The sequence below is a fragment of the Phalaenopsis equestris genome, unplaced genomic scaffold (genome assembly GCF_001263595.1).
Source record: "Phalaenopsis equestris unplaced genomic scaffold, ASM126359v1 Scaffold000403, whole genome shotgun sequence".
Lineage (NCBI taxonomy): Eukaryota > Viridiplantae > Streptophyta > Magnoliopsida > Asparagales > Orchidaceae > Phalaenopsis > Phalaenopsis equestris.
In genome coordinates this window covers 1,071,404-1,088,295 of record NW_018164845.1, presented here as the reverse complement: position 1 = coordinate 1,088,295, position 16,892 = coordinate 1,071,404, and the positions used below count along the sequence as shown (strand labels likewise).

At 32.9% G+C, this 16,892-nt stretch overlaps 1 protein-coding gene across 2 annotated transcripts in view; it reads left to right on the top strand.

The window, feature by feature from the left end:
• Positions 1-1,827: 1,827 nt before the first annotated feature.
• The window catches only part of LOC110026900 (multiple RNA-binding domain-containing protein 1), a 33,864-nt gene continuing 18,799 nt past the window's right edge, over positions 1,828-16,892 (top strand). For both annotated transcript variants that reach the window (XM_020728102.1, XM_020728103.1), the window contains exons 1-10: positions 1,828-2,309; positions 2,378-2,485; positions 2,587-2,701; positions 3,716-4,503; positions 4,619-4,750; positions 4,991-5,083; positions 5,199-5,322; positions 9,196-9,519; positions 10,092-10,156; positions 11,013-11,181. In XM_020728102.1, the coding sequence (XP_020583761.1) occupies positions 2,308-2,309; positions 2,378-2,485; positions 2,587-2,701; positions 3,716-4,503; positions 4,619-4,750; positions 4,991-5,083; positions 5,199-5,322; positions 9,196-9,519; positions 10,092-10,156; positions 11,013-11,181 (1,920 nt within the window). In that variant the 5' untranslated portion in view covers positions 1,828-2,307. The remainder of the gene's footprint in view (positions 2,310-2,377; positions 2,486-2,586; positions 2,702-3,715; positions 4,504-4,618; positions 4,751-4,990; positions 5,084-5,198; positions 5,323-9,195; positions 9,520-10,091; positions 10,157-11,012; positions 11,182-16,892) is intronic.

Sequence of the window (16,892 nt, the reverse complement as noted above, 5' to 3'; positions counted from 1 at the left end):
CAAATATATATGATTCATGACAATTCTTGGTTTTTATCCTTAAGGTGCTATCATATTTTCTTTCCCAACAATAAAATATTCGGACAAATTTAATTAAGGTCAATATATATATATATATATATATATTCGAATCCCCCAGTGTATAAGATATATTCGAATCCCCCAGTGATATATATATATATATATATATATTCGAATCCCCCAGTGTATAAGATGTGGTACTCGAATATTCGAATCCCCCAATATATATTAATAATTTTTATTTAATAAAGTTTAACCATGCTAATCTAATTATAATTAACATGAATTATACTTTTAATTAATCATTAATTAATAATTTACAAAAATTAACTAAATCTATTAACTTAGACTTGATAAGCATAAATAAAAAAATATTAATTCGTTCGTATTAAAATATTTTTAATCAATTAAAATTAATTTTAACACTTAATATAAAATTTTAAGATGACAAATCTTATTTAATTAATACCAATAGTTATTAATAATTTAATGGGCCATTTGCATAAATAAACCCCATAACATACCTACTACCTTGCTTTTTACAATATACCACCTAAATCTTTCCAATCACATAAAAAATATTACTGTTTTACCTTAAAAAAAATAAAATACATATTTTCATGTATGGACAAGGGTGGATATGTAAAAATTAAAATATAGGTGTTATATATATGAATACTTAGACAAGGGTGGATATGTAAAAATTAAAATATAGGTGTTAAATATATGAATACATAGAGATTGAGTGTTATATATGTAAATTTTCCTAATTTAAAATATAGAGATAATTACATATGAAACACTTGGGATATTGATATTTACAAAACTAACACCAATGTGATTTTTTGAACTGCTGAATTGATGCATTTAAATATACCATGACTAAATCATTGAGAATTTAATAAAAATGAAACATATTAACTGAAAGTTTATCATAAATTTTGAAATTAGAGTGAGAATTTGAGAAGTGTATGAGATATGATGGTTGATTTTTAAATAGCAATGTTTTAAGTCTTTTTATGCAATATAATAAGTAACAAAATACATAAACTCCCCATCTTTATTTTCAATGTTGGGCCCTCTGATTCTCGGAACAAACAAGATTTAAGTTAGTAAGATTTAGTAAATTGTATAAACTTAGATTTAATAAATAACAATTAAGGGTCTGTTTGGAGCAACTGTAGCTTATTGAATAATCTGCTGATAAGTTAGGTGCACTGAGTATTATAATTTTTTATTGTTTTAGAAAAACCAGACCACTGCTAGAAAGCTACCACTGCACCTAGATAGGTGTAGTGTGAAAACACTGCTTTCAGCATTTTCAAAACGTATAAGCTGCCAAAATGCAGTTTACCTAAACATTCTAGGTGCGTTTTTAAAATGCCACCGTAACAAATAAGTTGTCCCAAACGGATCTTAAACACCTAAATCTCAAAAACTATTTGGCAAATTATTTAGATTAAATTTTAAAAATTATCAGACCATAGATTTATATTAAATATCGGAAGCTGTAATTTATTAAATCAGTTAAATCTTGGCTATGTATTTTGACAACTTTTGTAAGGATTTAAAAATTTGTTACGACTGTTTGAATAAAAATTAATCTTTTATTCTTTTTCATTATGATAAAAATTAATTATTAAATTTAGTTAAATTTAATAAAAAATTAATTTCTAATTATGATAATTAATAGTTATTTAACAAATTAATTAGTTTTTTTAAAAAAACTTTTATTTAATTAATTAGAAGTTTAATATTTATAAAGGAATACTTATTTATTATTTATGTTTAATTACTCTTCTCTCCAGTTCTCGTCCAGGCTTCCCTCCTCTCCCCTAAACCCTCGAATTTTCCTGTCCCTTTCTCTGTTTCCTGCAAAGCCATCGCCTTCCTGATCGAACCCTCTAGATACAGTAGCAAGATCTAGCTGGGAACGCAACGAAGGGATCGTGGCTTACAGAAACCCGAACCTCCCATCTTTCTCCTCCTTCCGCTCCTCTCGTACCTGCAACCATTGAGGAAGCCGACTTCACGACTTCTTTTTTGCGAAGCGCTCGTCCCGGATTTACTAAATCCGCTGATTCACTAGATTTAGTAAATCCAGGATTTAAGGCCTAAATCTTTGAAATCCAGATTTATCAAACCCGAGGCTTTATTTTGTGCAACGAAATGACAAATCCTACACTAAATGTGTTAACAGACAGGCACCTGAAGTTATCATTTTTGCTGTTTGGGAGGATTTAAGTCAAATACTGCTCAAATACTGTCACCGAACAGTGGCTAAAGATGTAAGTCTTTCTCTCGCTCTTTCTCTCGCTCTCTCCGGCTCTAAAGCTGGTTTATTTTGGTTTCAAAGGTCTCGAATCTGCGTGAAGAATCTACCAAGGTACGTGAAAGAGGATCGATTGAGGGAATTCTTTTCTCAGAAGGGGGAGGTCACTGACACCAAACTCATGCGAACTATGTGAGACTCCGTTTCTCTTGTGTTCTCTTCTACTTTTTCACCATCATCATGGTAATTCTAAAGATTTAAAATTTCATGTATTTTTGTTCGCTTGGCGCCAGAGATGGCAAAAGCAGACAGTTTGGTTTCATAGGGTTCCGTACCGAGCGGGAAGCCGAGGAGGCCCTCAAGTTTTTTGACGGCACCTATATGGACACCTCGAGAATAACATGCGAGGTATAGTGGCATAAAAAGATGCCAAGGATTGCATCTTATATTACTGTTTAGTTAGCATTAGCAGCAGTTGTGGTTTTGCCTTAGGTGATTTTGGGCAGATATGGCCATTATTTAGAGCATTGTTTAGTGATTAACCCATAGGGATTTTGTTCTGTTATGGATCAGAATTATGGTTTGATGATGGTATTTTTGGCAGGGTTTTGTATTGAAGTTCTATGCTGTGTAGAATTTATGTAGTGTTATGGGTTGCAACTTTTGGATTGGTATCTGTTGGTCTAGCAGCCTTTTAGGCTCCGAAATTTTACATAATTTTTCATGAACTCAAATATTTATTTTGGTTTCTCCTATTTTGTCCGAATCCCTTCCTTCCACTTTTTTAAAATTTGTATATGTGGTTGTTAACTGATACACTTGTTGCCTTTTATGAACTATTTTTCATGTAATATTTAGGGAAAATTACATACAAACAACATAATTCTTATTTATTTTACATATCTAACACCTAAACTTTCATATTTACATACATAACACTTTCGAGTGTTATTTAGGGAAAATTACATACAAACAAAAAACCTATGCCTGAATGTATGTTTTCACTTTTAAAAAGTAGGTAGTAGTGTTATTTTTAATGTATTGTTAAAGATTTGAGTGCTATATTTGTAAATTAAAGTATAATCGTTAGATATATAACTATATAAGAATTGTGTGATGTATGTAAATGTCCATAATTTTTTATTGAACTTTTTTTTGACAGTTCATTTGAAATTTAGGCTTCATTTTTCATTCTGTTAGGTCTCTTTTTTGTTTCATGAACAAAAGCTATTTTATGTTTTACATATTTGATGCATATATTTTGATAGTTGGGGGGCACTTCCGTTTTGATTTTATTTATTTTTTTGATGCATCAAGAAATTTAAAATTAATAATATATGCTACTGACTAAAAACCTTTCAAATGTTATCACACTACTAAAAAATGTGTTAACACTTCTTTTTCTCATTCTATAAATTGCAGATTGCTCGTAGAGTTGGTGATCCAAATGCACCTCGCCCATGGAGCCGTTATTCTGTTAAGAAAAATGATCTTTTGAAAGAAAATAATAAGGAGAGCCCTAACAGTTCTTCTCTTACTTGTTCTAAAGGTCAAAAACACTCTAATGCCTTTGTAAAAAAATCAGGAAGTTGTGAAGATGATGATCCTAAGTTTAGCGAGTTTCTTCAACTAATGCAGCCACGCTCTAAAGCGAAGTTGTGGGCTAACGATACAATACATTCAATGGATTTGTCAGAACAAGATAGAAAATCCCCTGAGAAAGAAATGCATCAGGGCAAGATTAAGAAGTCATTTCCACTGCAAACTCGATTGTCTGATGAATTTGATTTAGCTGATAAAAGTTTTCCAAGGACTTTAATCCAAGGATCTATGAAATCAATGAAAAATAAATCAAATGGAGTTGCAAATGATGATATTATATCAGACATGGATTATCTGAAGAGCCGGATCAAGAAAAACTGGTCAGATTCAGAAACAGATGTTGAGTGTTTTGAAGATGGTGATCGTGGTGATGAAGATGACCACAATGATGATAATTCACGCATGGATGGAAAGAGTCAAATTATTAATTCTGAAGATGCTCAGGAACACATCAAGGATGTCTATTTTGATGAAGAAAATATTGTTGAAGAAAAGTCTGATATTGACAATCTGAGTAATGAAAGTCCAACAACAAAATATGATGATGATAAAGAGCTGGCCCTTGAGACTGGGCGCTTATTTGTACGCAATCTTCCATATTCAACAAAGTATGGAAAGTAACCTCTCCTCTATTTTAATGCAGTAATCTTATTTATTCTAAATTCTCACTAATGAAACTGAGTTTTTATCATTTCTGATCAATTTTGCTTTTGTTGAAGACAGTGAGGACGAATTGCATGGTCTCTTTAGCCAATTTGGTGATGTTTCTGAGGTTCACATTGTAGTTGATAAGAATACAAAACGCTCCAAAGGCATTGCTTATTTGCTTTACTCACTTCCAGAGTCTGCTGCTAGGTATGAAAAACTTAAATCATTTGCTTATTTATTCTCCACCTATATGTTTAAGCATTTGAAAAAAGAAATTATCTTGTTTTATAAGTAAAAAAAACCATCAGATCTATGATAAATTTTTTTTTATGCTTGTTTGTTTTGTAAATGAATTGTCATTCATTTCTTTTTATGATGAGGGCTATTGCATAATATTTAGAGCTTAGAAGCTATTTTAACAAGTTCAGGTGTTATGGATTTGAGCAGGGCTCTAGAATCATTGGACAACTCCATATTTCAGGGAAGACTATTACATGTTATGGCTGCTAAACCTCAATGTACGACCAATGGAAAATCCTGGTGAGCTTATGTAATATCTTTCTTCTTGCATCAAGGTGTAGATTTATCTTGTTTACAAAATTTTATCCTCCCACCGATTACTTATACATGTTAATGATATGGTATGTTATTATAGGTCTGAAACTGCTATTACTCAGGACAAGAAAAGTCTGAAGCAAGAGAGGGAAGAACAGAAGAAGGCATCTGAAGCTAGTGGTGATACACGGGCATGGAATAGTTTGTTTATGCGACAAGACACTGTATGCTTTTTTCTAAACATTAAAGCTCTCATTTATTTACATGTATTTACAACTTAATAATTTACTGACAAATTCACTGGTATACCACAAAATGAAGTAAAATATTTGTAACTAGTCAAATCTCATATTTTAAGCATGCAACCCAAATATGCTCCACCATGCTATCCTATGATTTAAAAATAGTCATACTTTCAATTAACCATGAAATGTTAAATAATATGAGAGAACTTGGCATGCACTCAACCATTAAATTGATATTTTTTTTTAAATAATCTCTAAGAAACGGAGAAACCAAACTTGGCAAATGTCTAACAAAATTTTATCCTCCTGCTGATCTTTGCCTTTTGTTAACCTTTCGAAGATGATAGCTATGGCTACTGAAGTCTCATTTGCAACTAATGTTGGACCCCAAAGCGTTTCTCTCTACCTTTTGAGTTTTCACTGGCCATTGTTTGATTGTTAATGTTCACTAAAATCAATTTTTGTCTGTTTAGTGCTTGTTTGGAATGACCACGAACCGTTATATCCTTGCTCACAACCACCATTTTTGCTACATGTAAGTGGTAATTCATGAGCATCTCTAGAGCCTCATAAGTTGTATTAATCAGTAGCTTTAAGGAAGCCTACTTGTCAATTATTGGTGGTCACTAGGAATGGTTGACGTATTTAATAACCACGCCAACATGAATAAACCAAAAACATATGTAAGTTTACCAATAAATTCCTAAATTAACTAACATATGCTAATACTTTTCCTTGTGGATCCTCCTGCAACCAATAAATTCCTAAATCATTTCTAACCAAATTTATGTGGTTTGATGAGGTAGATCCAATGTTTTAAAAAATAGATTGAATTGGTTTTTCAAACAACCTAAATCAATAACTGGTTCTTCCGCTAGTTTAATACACATCCAAATTGTCTTGTGAATGAACTATAAATAGCTTGTGATCATATTGCCGAAATATTCAGTTTGATTGAATAACCTCTTCTTCAAAGTTAATTTTTATGGTCACTGCTGTATATATGATCATCATTTATTTATAATTAGATGGCTGAAAATAATTTATTTAATCCTAAATATTTTAATGACTAAAGCTCAAAATAGTAAAATGCTCCAGATAGGAAGTCCTGGGTCCATGATGCTCGATCTCTTCCCTTTGCAGTTTGTAGAATTTATTTTTTTGATTCCTATCAACATCCTTCAGTTCATATCTCTAGGGTAGCAATCAAACAATTTACTCTTGGCATCTTCCTCAACGTCTATTTCTATAGCTACCCACAACGAAATTGCAGGCCTAGATCTTCGTGACTCTTTATTCCACTATCATATTGACACTTGAAAGTTCTATGGCTACCCTTTGTTCTTTATGATTGGTGAACTTCAAGACTTTAAGATGCAAGGATTGTCACACGAGTCTCTACTCTTCAATTATCCATCTCTTGTTACTTTTGTTTGCCTTAGCTTGTTACTTTTGTTTTTTATTTTTTTTATTTTTATATAAATTTAAAACTGTTTGATTGAGGCAGTTATTCTTAAAATTCCTCAAAACATCTTTTAAATGTTTTGATTATTTTTAGATACAATTTGATTTGTTTTTAAGAATAAAAAATAAAAAAATAGAAATTATATTAACTAAAACAGGAAAGTCAATGTTAGTATTTTTTTTTTCTCTTTTGCATTTTTTGCTTACTTTATTTATTTAATTTGTATATTTATTTTAATTTTTTTTATTATAACGGCGTGTCCGATGCTTATTTGTGTCCAATATGTGTGTGCCCCCGCACTTGTATCAATGCAAAATAGAAAATTTGTTTCGATGAATTGTGCACTTTTAGAGTTAATCTGATAGTCTTATTAGATTTTTTTAAGTGCATTTGTCATTAATAAATTTCTTGAAATATTGAAATATAGATTCAAAGACAACCAGTTTCAAACCAATAATTTATTTTAAGAATAATATTAGCGAATAATTAATTATGAGTTGTGTTATCAATTTCTTTAATTGATTTTTTCATATAGAATAATGATTATTTGTTCACATCCACAGTATATTTTGATTCGTTTGACAGGTTAGCATCCATGGAATTATGAGAAGTCACGTTCGAATATGATATTTTGTTCCATCACAGTTTCAAATTCATGGACACGTTCTTACATTGTTGTAGAACTAGATCCATCAAAACTAGATATACATTCTTGCCGCAACTTCAATTCATTTTTTGCTTCTCATACATTCTTAAAAGAATATTTCTCGAACTATAATTGTCAAGAAGGTCAGAGTCAACAATGTATGCTTCTTGTTTTGCTGTGCACATAATAGATTCTCAGGGAGGTGATATTAATTTGTTAAGGCATATTTATCTCACGTGATAGACCTAATAGAACGATTGTAATGTTTCCTAGTATCCAATTATTTATAAATAAAGGCTAATGTAGTCGTTTTAGTGAATTGTAGTTTAATCATCTCTGTTCTTTTGCCTAAAACCCTTAATTAAACATATAATGTAATAAAATAGCCTGTGTGTGTGTGTGTGTGTGTGTGTGTGAACGATACAATGTATGAAATAATTATGATAATAAGACCGCTAATTTAATTAGTATTTTGTTTTCTTTTGATATAAATTTGAAATTTAAGAGAATTTATGCTAAATGTTAATTTAATAATTTCCCAATCAAAGAAACATATAGATTTTTAAAAAGCTTTTAAAAACCACAAGTTGTTAAAGATTCACACTAAAAATAGAAATCCAATTGCAATTGATTTGACTAAAATCAATCACACTTGCAAAACCTTTTAATAAATTGCTTAGAAGAAAACAAATTAGGGAAGGAATTCACCAAGTGGAGAAAATTTAGGCCCCACAATGATAGGGAAGATAACTTATCCGACAATTGGTAGCCACAAATACACTTTAAGCATAAACATCCCAACAAAGTACTCAAAACTGAATATAAATTAGAAATTTCTTCATGCATACAAAAAATAGTTATTACACCTCTTAGATTATTTTATTTAAAAACACAAAAATAACCTTAAAGTCGGCTACCCCCATAATTTCAATCATTCTCTTCAAAGTCACTATTTCGTTTATGTGGATGTCTACACAATAGTTCCCTTGGATAAAGATAGGTAGATATCATGGAAATGGTGTTAAAAGGGTGAGCATATACGACTAAAGACTACAGATCAACATGGGAATATTGTTCAAGAAGTTTGTTACCGGAACTGATCTAAGTTAGAGGTGCATAGAGAATCTCTTGCCCTCCTGCTATAGGAAGGAAGCAGCAAGCCTCAACTGCAAGTATGGTGGAAAAAGAACACATCATTTGTTCTATAGAAAGAAAAGTATTTATGTGAGACCTGATGAGAGAGCTATCACAATTCTTTCTTATCATCTTCTTGTCATCTATCACTAGCCTCACCCCAACTAATTGAGGTCAGTTTTATGAATCTTCAGTTCTCATTTGTTCCTATTGAGTACTTTCTGATTTATTAAATCTGTTCTTTACAAATCATTTTCAACCACTTTAATCCATTTTACCTTAGATGTACACTATACTTCATTTGATATTCTTTTGGCATCAAAATTTATTCTCCCAAGAGAATATCAGAATGGCTTGTATGAACATCTTATAGACTGGAAATAAGATCAAATATCTCTTAGAGCATATTGTTCTTAATGTTGCATAATAAACACTAATTAGGTAGTTGGGCAGCAGAATTAGAATACTAACCTGGTAGGGAAATACATTTGAGTATCTTCATTTGGACTTTTTTTGTATATTTTCCTGTTAACTGTTGATCATTTTGTCTGCCACAGGACATTCACTAAGCTTTCTGAAATTTTTGTCTCGGCTTTTGCTGCCACAGGTTGTTGAAAATATAGTGAGGAAACATGGCATTAGTAGAAATGAATTTCTTGAAAGAGATGCAGATGATCTAGCTGTGCGTATTGCACTTGGAGAAACTCAAGTGGTTGCTGAAACCAAAAAGGCCTTATCCAATGCTGGTGTTAATGTTGCTGCTTTGGAAGAGTTTGCTTCTAGAAAGAACAGTAATATGAGAAGAAGCAATCATGTTATACTGGTCAAGAATTTACCTTATGGTTCTACTGAAGGGGAACTTGCAAACATGTTTGTTAAATTTGGGAGTTTGGACAAGATCATACTTCCACCTACTAAAACGTTGGCTGTGGTATGGATTTGTTTAAGCCTTCCTCTATTTTTGTTGCACATCTTACAGCTTTGAAGTTTCGTACAATATTGTTTACAGTGTAGAAAATCAAGTTTAGTTTTGGAAGTCTAAATTAGGAGTGATTATTCTTGTTATGGCTGGCATTCTTGTTTCTCATGTTTTTCGCTGTAGTTTATTAGCTTTTAATTGTTGTTGACTGATGCTGCATAAATCCCATAGGCATATCAAATTTTATTGTTTCATACGGCCTTGGCAGCTTGTTCTGTTACTGCTTCTTCTGTGTTTGAAGCAGAAATCACATAAACTTTTAAGTTCTGTTTGAATTATACCTTCGAGCTCTCTCACTTTTGCATGTAGCTATTCTTTGTAGCTGAATGGATTCACTTTTCTTTGGTAGTGATATTTTTTTTATTCTATTAATAAACATATAATCAGGTTATGCATATGAATTCATGTATTATGAACATATTTATTATTATGATGTTAGTTTCTTGTAGATGCTTAACGCCCTGAGTGCTTATTGGCTTTATGGCACGTTTCTTTTGTATTTATGCCCTTCTTGTGTAATTCAGGTTATTTTTCTTGAAGCAGCTGAAGCTCGAGCAGCATTTAAAGGTTTGGCATATAAGAAATTCAAGTAAGCTTCCTTGGTAGTACCTAATTTTGTTTTCTGAAGTAAAAAAAATAAAGCCAATTCTTTTAGAGTATTTAGAATGAGATGTTGTTAGTTATTTTATTCTCTGCACATATTTGGTGTCTTTTTAATCTCATGATTTTCAGTAACCTGTTTATAGAATCAAATATCATGCTGTCCTTTTTTTTTTCTAATGCAGTTTTTGTTTAAGTTAACTATTCACCTTTGATTTTGTGTCTACTTCCGACAATTTCATACCTCTCTTTTCTTGGTAAATTTCTCATGATTCATGTTCTCATGTAGAGCTATCACGCGCACAATAAATTTTGTTTGTTGTGCTAAAACAGCTTTGAACAGCTATAGAATATCTTATCACACTTCATAATAGTTGAAATGGATGGGGCACATCGATTTGAATTGGTGAATAGGAACCTATAAAATGCATGAAATATGTAATGTTGAAGTGAGAGCAACCGTAATTTTTTTTAACCGTCTTAAACAATTTTAATCAACTTGTGGGCAACTAGTGAGCCTTTTGATGCTAATAAAGTCTTATGTGCTAAAATCATTTTGCATCCGTTTTCCTAGTGTTTTTGTACCAAATGCCTAAAGAAGTGTTCTTCTATTGTTAGTGTGTAGCATCATGAATGCCGGGCATACCTAAATTGTTGTAGTTTGTATTTTAATTTATCATTAAAATTGAACTTCTAATTGGAGTTCCATTGACTTTCACTTTTTGTAATAATTAATTTGTGTTGAAAGATGAAATTTTAATCCATGTTTTTAGGTGGAGTTTAGATAGGTTGCATTTGCCGATTATTGATTTGGCTTGAGGCAGTTTGATTTTTGCAAACTGCAGAGATGTTCCGTTATATTTGGAGTGGGCTCCAGATCATATACTTTGTCCTGGCCCAGGGGTTGATGGATGTGAGCCAAAAGATACAGTTGGTGAGCAGAACTTGAGAGGTGTTGTGGTGAATGAAGCTGTTGGTGTGCTAGAAGACGAAATTGATCCTGACAGAATTGAGGTAATATAATTTTTTTTTTGAAACATTGTCCTTTTTTACTTTTTCTTATATTTTCTTGCACTTACATGCATTAATGGCCTTTGATGAGTGATAAACTTTTTAGCTTCTTTATCTGTTTGAAGGGATTTAAAACCTTGTAAGATGGCAATATCTGTCTGTTGCGTGACAGTCATTTACTTGTTTATTTATGTGCCAGAAACTCTAGTTTTCATTAAATTGTACCAATTATCTGAATGTCACCAGTGACTAGGTGAGTATTTAAGATGAGTAGGATTCCTCGTTCATTACTCATAAATGCGAAATTGTAATAAGATTTTTTTTTTGAAAATCTGCTACATGAATGATTAAACTATTGAATCAGCCCTTAGCCGTGCTTAGAGGTCAGGGTTGGAAGTACTGACTCTTGTTAATATGGAGTTGATATTGCTTTGAAGTAAACAGAATAAAAGCTGAAATGAATTTCATTTTTAATGTGAGCAGTTTTGTCTAAGTACTTTTGTTGTTCTGTTGAACGACAAGGTTTCCTTTTTCTGATACAGCTGAGGAATATTATTTTGATAAAAAGTTATTTTTAGAGTGTCAGTTTATTTTCATATTTTGTAATGCCATTTACTTAATTGCATTGGCGAATTTGGAGACATTCTAAAGATTTTTGGCTGTTCTTATATCTAATAAAGGGGCATTTGCTGGTTCTTGACTCATGCTTGGGTTGCCACCCTTCCCGTTTCATACTTCAATAAAATTTTGTATCCCTTCCTATACTTGCTATTCTGTTTAGACCTATCTAGCAGAGCTTATTGCCAAAAATAAACGAGTAAAGATATCAGGATTTCTTTTTGTGCAATGTCATGTGGTTCTAAAAGCTTATTATATGTTATTGGAGGGAGGAATTTTCTAATAGGAAATTTTAATATTTTAATATATATTTTTTTTCTAAAATATAGTTCTAAAAGCTTTTTATTGGTTGTCTTATTCAAAATTTATTATTTTCTATATTTCGGATTGTAGAAAATTGATGCCTGACACTAAAAGCAGGCTTTTTACGTAATGCATCTCCACCATATTCTAGGACTATTCAAATATGAGTTGATCATTTGTCCAATCGAAATTTAGACCGTCCATTCATCACAGAATGAAACCTATAAACTCAATGAATGTCAAACCATTGTGCTCTTTTCACATTTTTACCCAGTAATATCTTCTCTGTATCCTAACATGCTGCCACTTCTCAAATATATATATATTCTATCAGGAGGTTCTATCCTCATTCGCAACATTGAATGTTTTGGAATCACAAATATTTTGCTACAACTCTCTTTCGGGTAAATTCACTTTCATCTCATCCCTCATTTCCACAGCCTTCATTTGAGTGTCGTTGTGTTAGTTTTTTATATAAATGGCTAAAATCCATAAGAAATAACCCATTCCCTGAAGTATATTAATTCATTTAAAGTATAATGATAAACTGTCTTTGCTCTTTAAGTTACAAGTCAGTCCATTGTGGTTATGTCGAGATTTCATTGTAGCGTATAATTATTTAATACTATTTTGGTCAAGTTTGAGCAGTATCCCTTAGATGATAAGTGCATTCAATGTTAGCTGAAATACATTGGTAAGTTTATGCTTTTATGATAGATTCCATTTACTGATATATACATATATATATTCTTCACACTTTCATAAGTTGATGATAAGTTTGTGTTCTTGACATTGTATTTACTTTTGCTCATTGAATGGTGATGATGAAACTGTTATCTAATAGTTAAGACGGAGTTTGCGCAATAATCAAATTTTTACGTAATGCATCTCCACCATGAACTGCATCGTTATGTATTTCCAATCTATCGTCGTTTCCCCAAATGTTTGTAACCACTTCATCTCTAAAATCACATTAGTGCTGCCCAAGTTCACAAGAAGGAAGTTCTCTATCACCTGTAGGCCTTGTAATGTCAAAGCTACTCCATTGCAAAGTTTCTGACTTTTCTCCACCTTTTCTGTCCTCATCATGGCACCAAAGCTCCTCATATCTTCTAGCACCAATCCTAGCTGATACACAACCTAATTTGACATAATGTTGTGTGGCTCCATTATCCATCAACCCCACAATTGCTGCTCCCCGATTTGCTCCCTCACCTTAATAGAGTGGTTCAAAGTAAATGCAATCACTGAAGTGAGGGACACCTTTGCTACATCCAAGTGAAAATGTTCCTCTTCCTCCACCGTATCTTCCTCCGACGCCGCACAATCTGTCTTCTTTTCATGAACTATAAGGACTGCAAGTGCGTGCTCCTTGCAATGATGACCGGAGGCATACTTCTCGTCACATTAGAAACATAACATTTTCGCTCTTTATCCTACACTTTTGTATCAGTAGGCGCTTGAAAGTGCCTTCGAAATGGGTCCCCCTATATTCTTCTTATTGGGCGTCTCTTTCTGAAATGAAACCTTATGGGTCCTTTGTGTCATGGTCATTGAGGCTCCTATAAATCCCCCCGTGGTGCTGCCTTTGCTTATCTTCTTCAACCATTTTTAGTTTTCCATCATTTGGGCGAGCTCCATCATCTTCCTCAATCCCCGCAGTCTCAAAGATCGGAGGGCTGCACCTTAAGTTCTCCTTTAGTCTTGAAGTAGATATACCCCTCAACTGCACTAGCATGAGCTCAAACTTCTCTCTGTATTCTGTGACCGTTCCCTCCTAAGTCAAAACATAAAGGTCTCCTTCCCGGATGGCTTGGAAACGTTCGAACGAACAATATTTAAACTCTTCCCACGAATGTACCGGGCACTTCCCCTGCATCCACTGAAATCATGATAGGGCCTTTCCCATCAAACATAATCCCGTTCCCATGAGATTCTCTTCCTCAGTTAGCCCATTAACTGCAAAATTTCACTCCCTCTGATACACCCACCCATGTGCGTATTTCCCTTCAAAGATCGTCTTCTTCAATTTCCTTACCCTCGCATCGCCATCCAAATTTCTTTTCCCTTTGACATTTCCCCCCATATGTCTAGGGTAAAACTCCTTCCTTTGGTCATATCCATACTCCTCTCCCGCTTTTCTCCTTCCTTCATCGTGCTCTTTTGTGCCATTTTCAACACCCTCCAATTTTTGGCTCATCCTCATCTAGTTTCCACCCCCTCCTCTCGGAGTCCTAGGGGGAGCTCATGGTGATAAATGCTTTCCTCCTCGCATACCTCTAGTTCGATCTCCTTCTCTTTTGATATGGCCACGGATTTTCTGATTGGCCCTTGATTGGGATTTGCAATTTGAGTCGTCGGTGCGGTCTTAGATTGCATCTCTAGGAGCCTCTTTATCATTTCCTCTATGCTTTCAAATCGAACCTCCATTCGGTGCTCTTTGGCAGAAAATCTACCTCAATTATGGCGAACTTTTCCTCAAATTTCAATTGGATTTGCCCTACTTTTTCCTTCCAACACATTCACTTTCTTTGCTGCCATTCCTTCAAGATCTCGCTTTGATACTAATTTGATGATCCATAATTAAAACCAACAAACAAACAACAAAAAAATTGCAAAAGAGGGGCGGGAAAACTCCAATGAGGGCTGATTTTACTAATACCAACTAAAACAAACAAGATACAATGTTAATTTATTGTTCTAGAGGTAGATCATCTTTCCAAAAATCCTAGACGCCTCTAGGAACACCACGAGAAAAGAAAATCTGTAACAAACATAACATAAAACAAACCTTAGACAATTGACCCTCCTAAATATTCTCTAAGGCTTGTTTCAAACTTTCCCCCCAAAAATCCCCTTAATTTCTTCTCCTTGCGTATGTGATTAGAGCTTTGGTGGGCTCTACCTAGGAGCTGGGATCCTCTGCGGTGGCTACACCAGGAGTTTCTGCCCTCTCTGTCGAACCGATCGACGTATGGGTGAGAGGAGTTGGCTGGTCAGCTGGTTCCAGACCGATCCTAACCTATACTGACGTATTGACGACATAACAGTGGTACACTTCAGTTTGGGTTGCACTGATTTGTACACTTGGGATTTTATACTATTTTTTATTTGTTTTGATTTCTTCTTTTTTTTACATTTTTTTTAATTTGTGAGCCTAAGGATCTATTTGATTTGTGTTTCAAACCACCATCACAATTCTGCTGGGAAACTCTTTTCTTGCTACTTTCTAAAAATTTCTTTTGTGGAAATCAGTTTTTATTAACCCGACTTGTTAATGTGCAATTGCTATAAGAAAGCCGTTGTTTGTTATTTTGGAAACAAATATATATTTATAATTTCCACAACAACTTTCTAAGAATTTTTTTTTTCCACCATAACCTTACAATCACTTTTACAGAAAAGCTGTAGTCACCCCCCGAATAAATCTGAAGACTCTTTGCTCTTTAGTTGCAATTACAAAATAATGGTAGTGAAGCTGCCCAACACCCTGTTTATTTGACAAATACTGAGAACATATATATGCTAAATGCTTATATTACATTATGTATTTGCCTTTAGAGACTGATATTATATCCTTCTAAATATCACAAATTTATGCTTTCAATTTTTTTGGTTATTTTTAAGTTACAATCTCAGATTATTATTTGTATTTTTCAAGTATTCAAGTAAAAACTCATTAGATCTATGCCTCCCTCCACTCAATTTTAGTTTCTGCCATTTTTTGTTGATTTATACTTTGGTAGCAATTACTAATTATATTATTATCACTTTAGTTTTCTTCCTCCAAGTTGTGAATCCGAGTTTCCTTGGAATGCCACTACAAATTAGATTTTTAGTATACCGTTTGGCTTTTTATGAGCTTATGGTTCTATAGAAAACATATGTTGACATTTATTGTGGGCCGTTCCATTACCAAATATAATCCTGCAATCTTCCTACACGGTCATGTGCTGATTGTTTTGTGCAGCATGTGAAATACCTTTTCTTTTGCTCGGCATTCTTTGGTTGACTAGTTTTTACGCTCACATGGTTAAGAGATTTATGGTTCTTTCACCCGTTTCCTTGAATGCATCATACTTTTCAACTGCAGTTTTTTTTTTAACCTTTTCTTTTTTCATCTAATTATTTCAATTAAAATAGTACAAAGAAAGCATCATACCTGAATATGTCACTCCATACATTTGTTTGTTATTTTTCTTACGCGAGATTCTATTAAATTTTCCTATTAATTTTGGGTCTGTGGATTGCGGCTTTCAAACTCTGGCATTATAGTTTTTACTGTATACAAAATCACTTATCTGGGTCATTACATATTATCATATATTTGATTTATTATTATTATTATTTGATGCATTTCATTATTATATATATCCTATTTCACACAAATCTTGTACACCAAAATTGCACAATGAATCTTTTAAATTTTATTTTACTCTGCTAAAATCTTTCATTCAAGGACCTCAGCTTGTCAATTAACACTTGTTTAGCACTTATGAGACTGAAGTACTCCTTTGCGGCATTTCAGTATGAACTACTTGTCATGTCCGTTTGACGCTAAGCAACTCCTAAACATCTAACCTATCCATATTTTAGTTGTTCTTTTTGTCTGTTAGTTAAACTCTCAGAAGATAATATGTTGATTGATGAGATTGATTCCTAAATTAGAAAGTCTCTGATAATCCTCGTCATTTTTTGTCATGATTTGTTTAGCTAATTTTACTCCAGAAAAGTAGCTTTAATGTTTTGTACAAAACAAAGTTAATATTAAGAGATGCTCTGCAAGTCTAGAA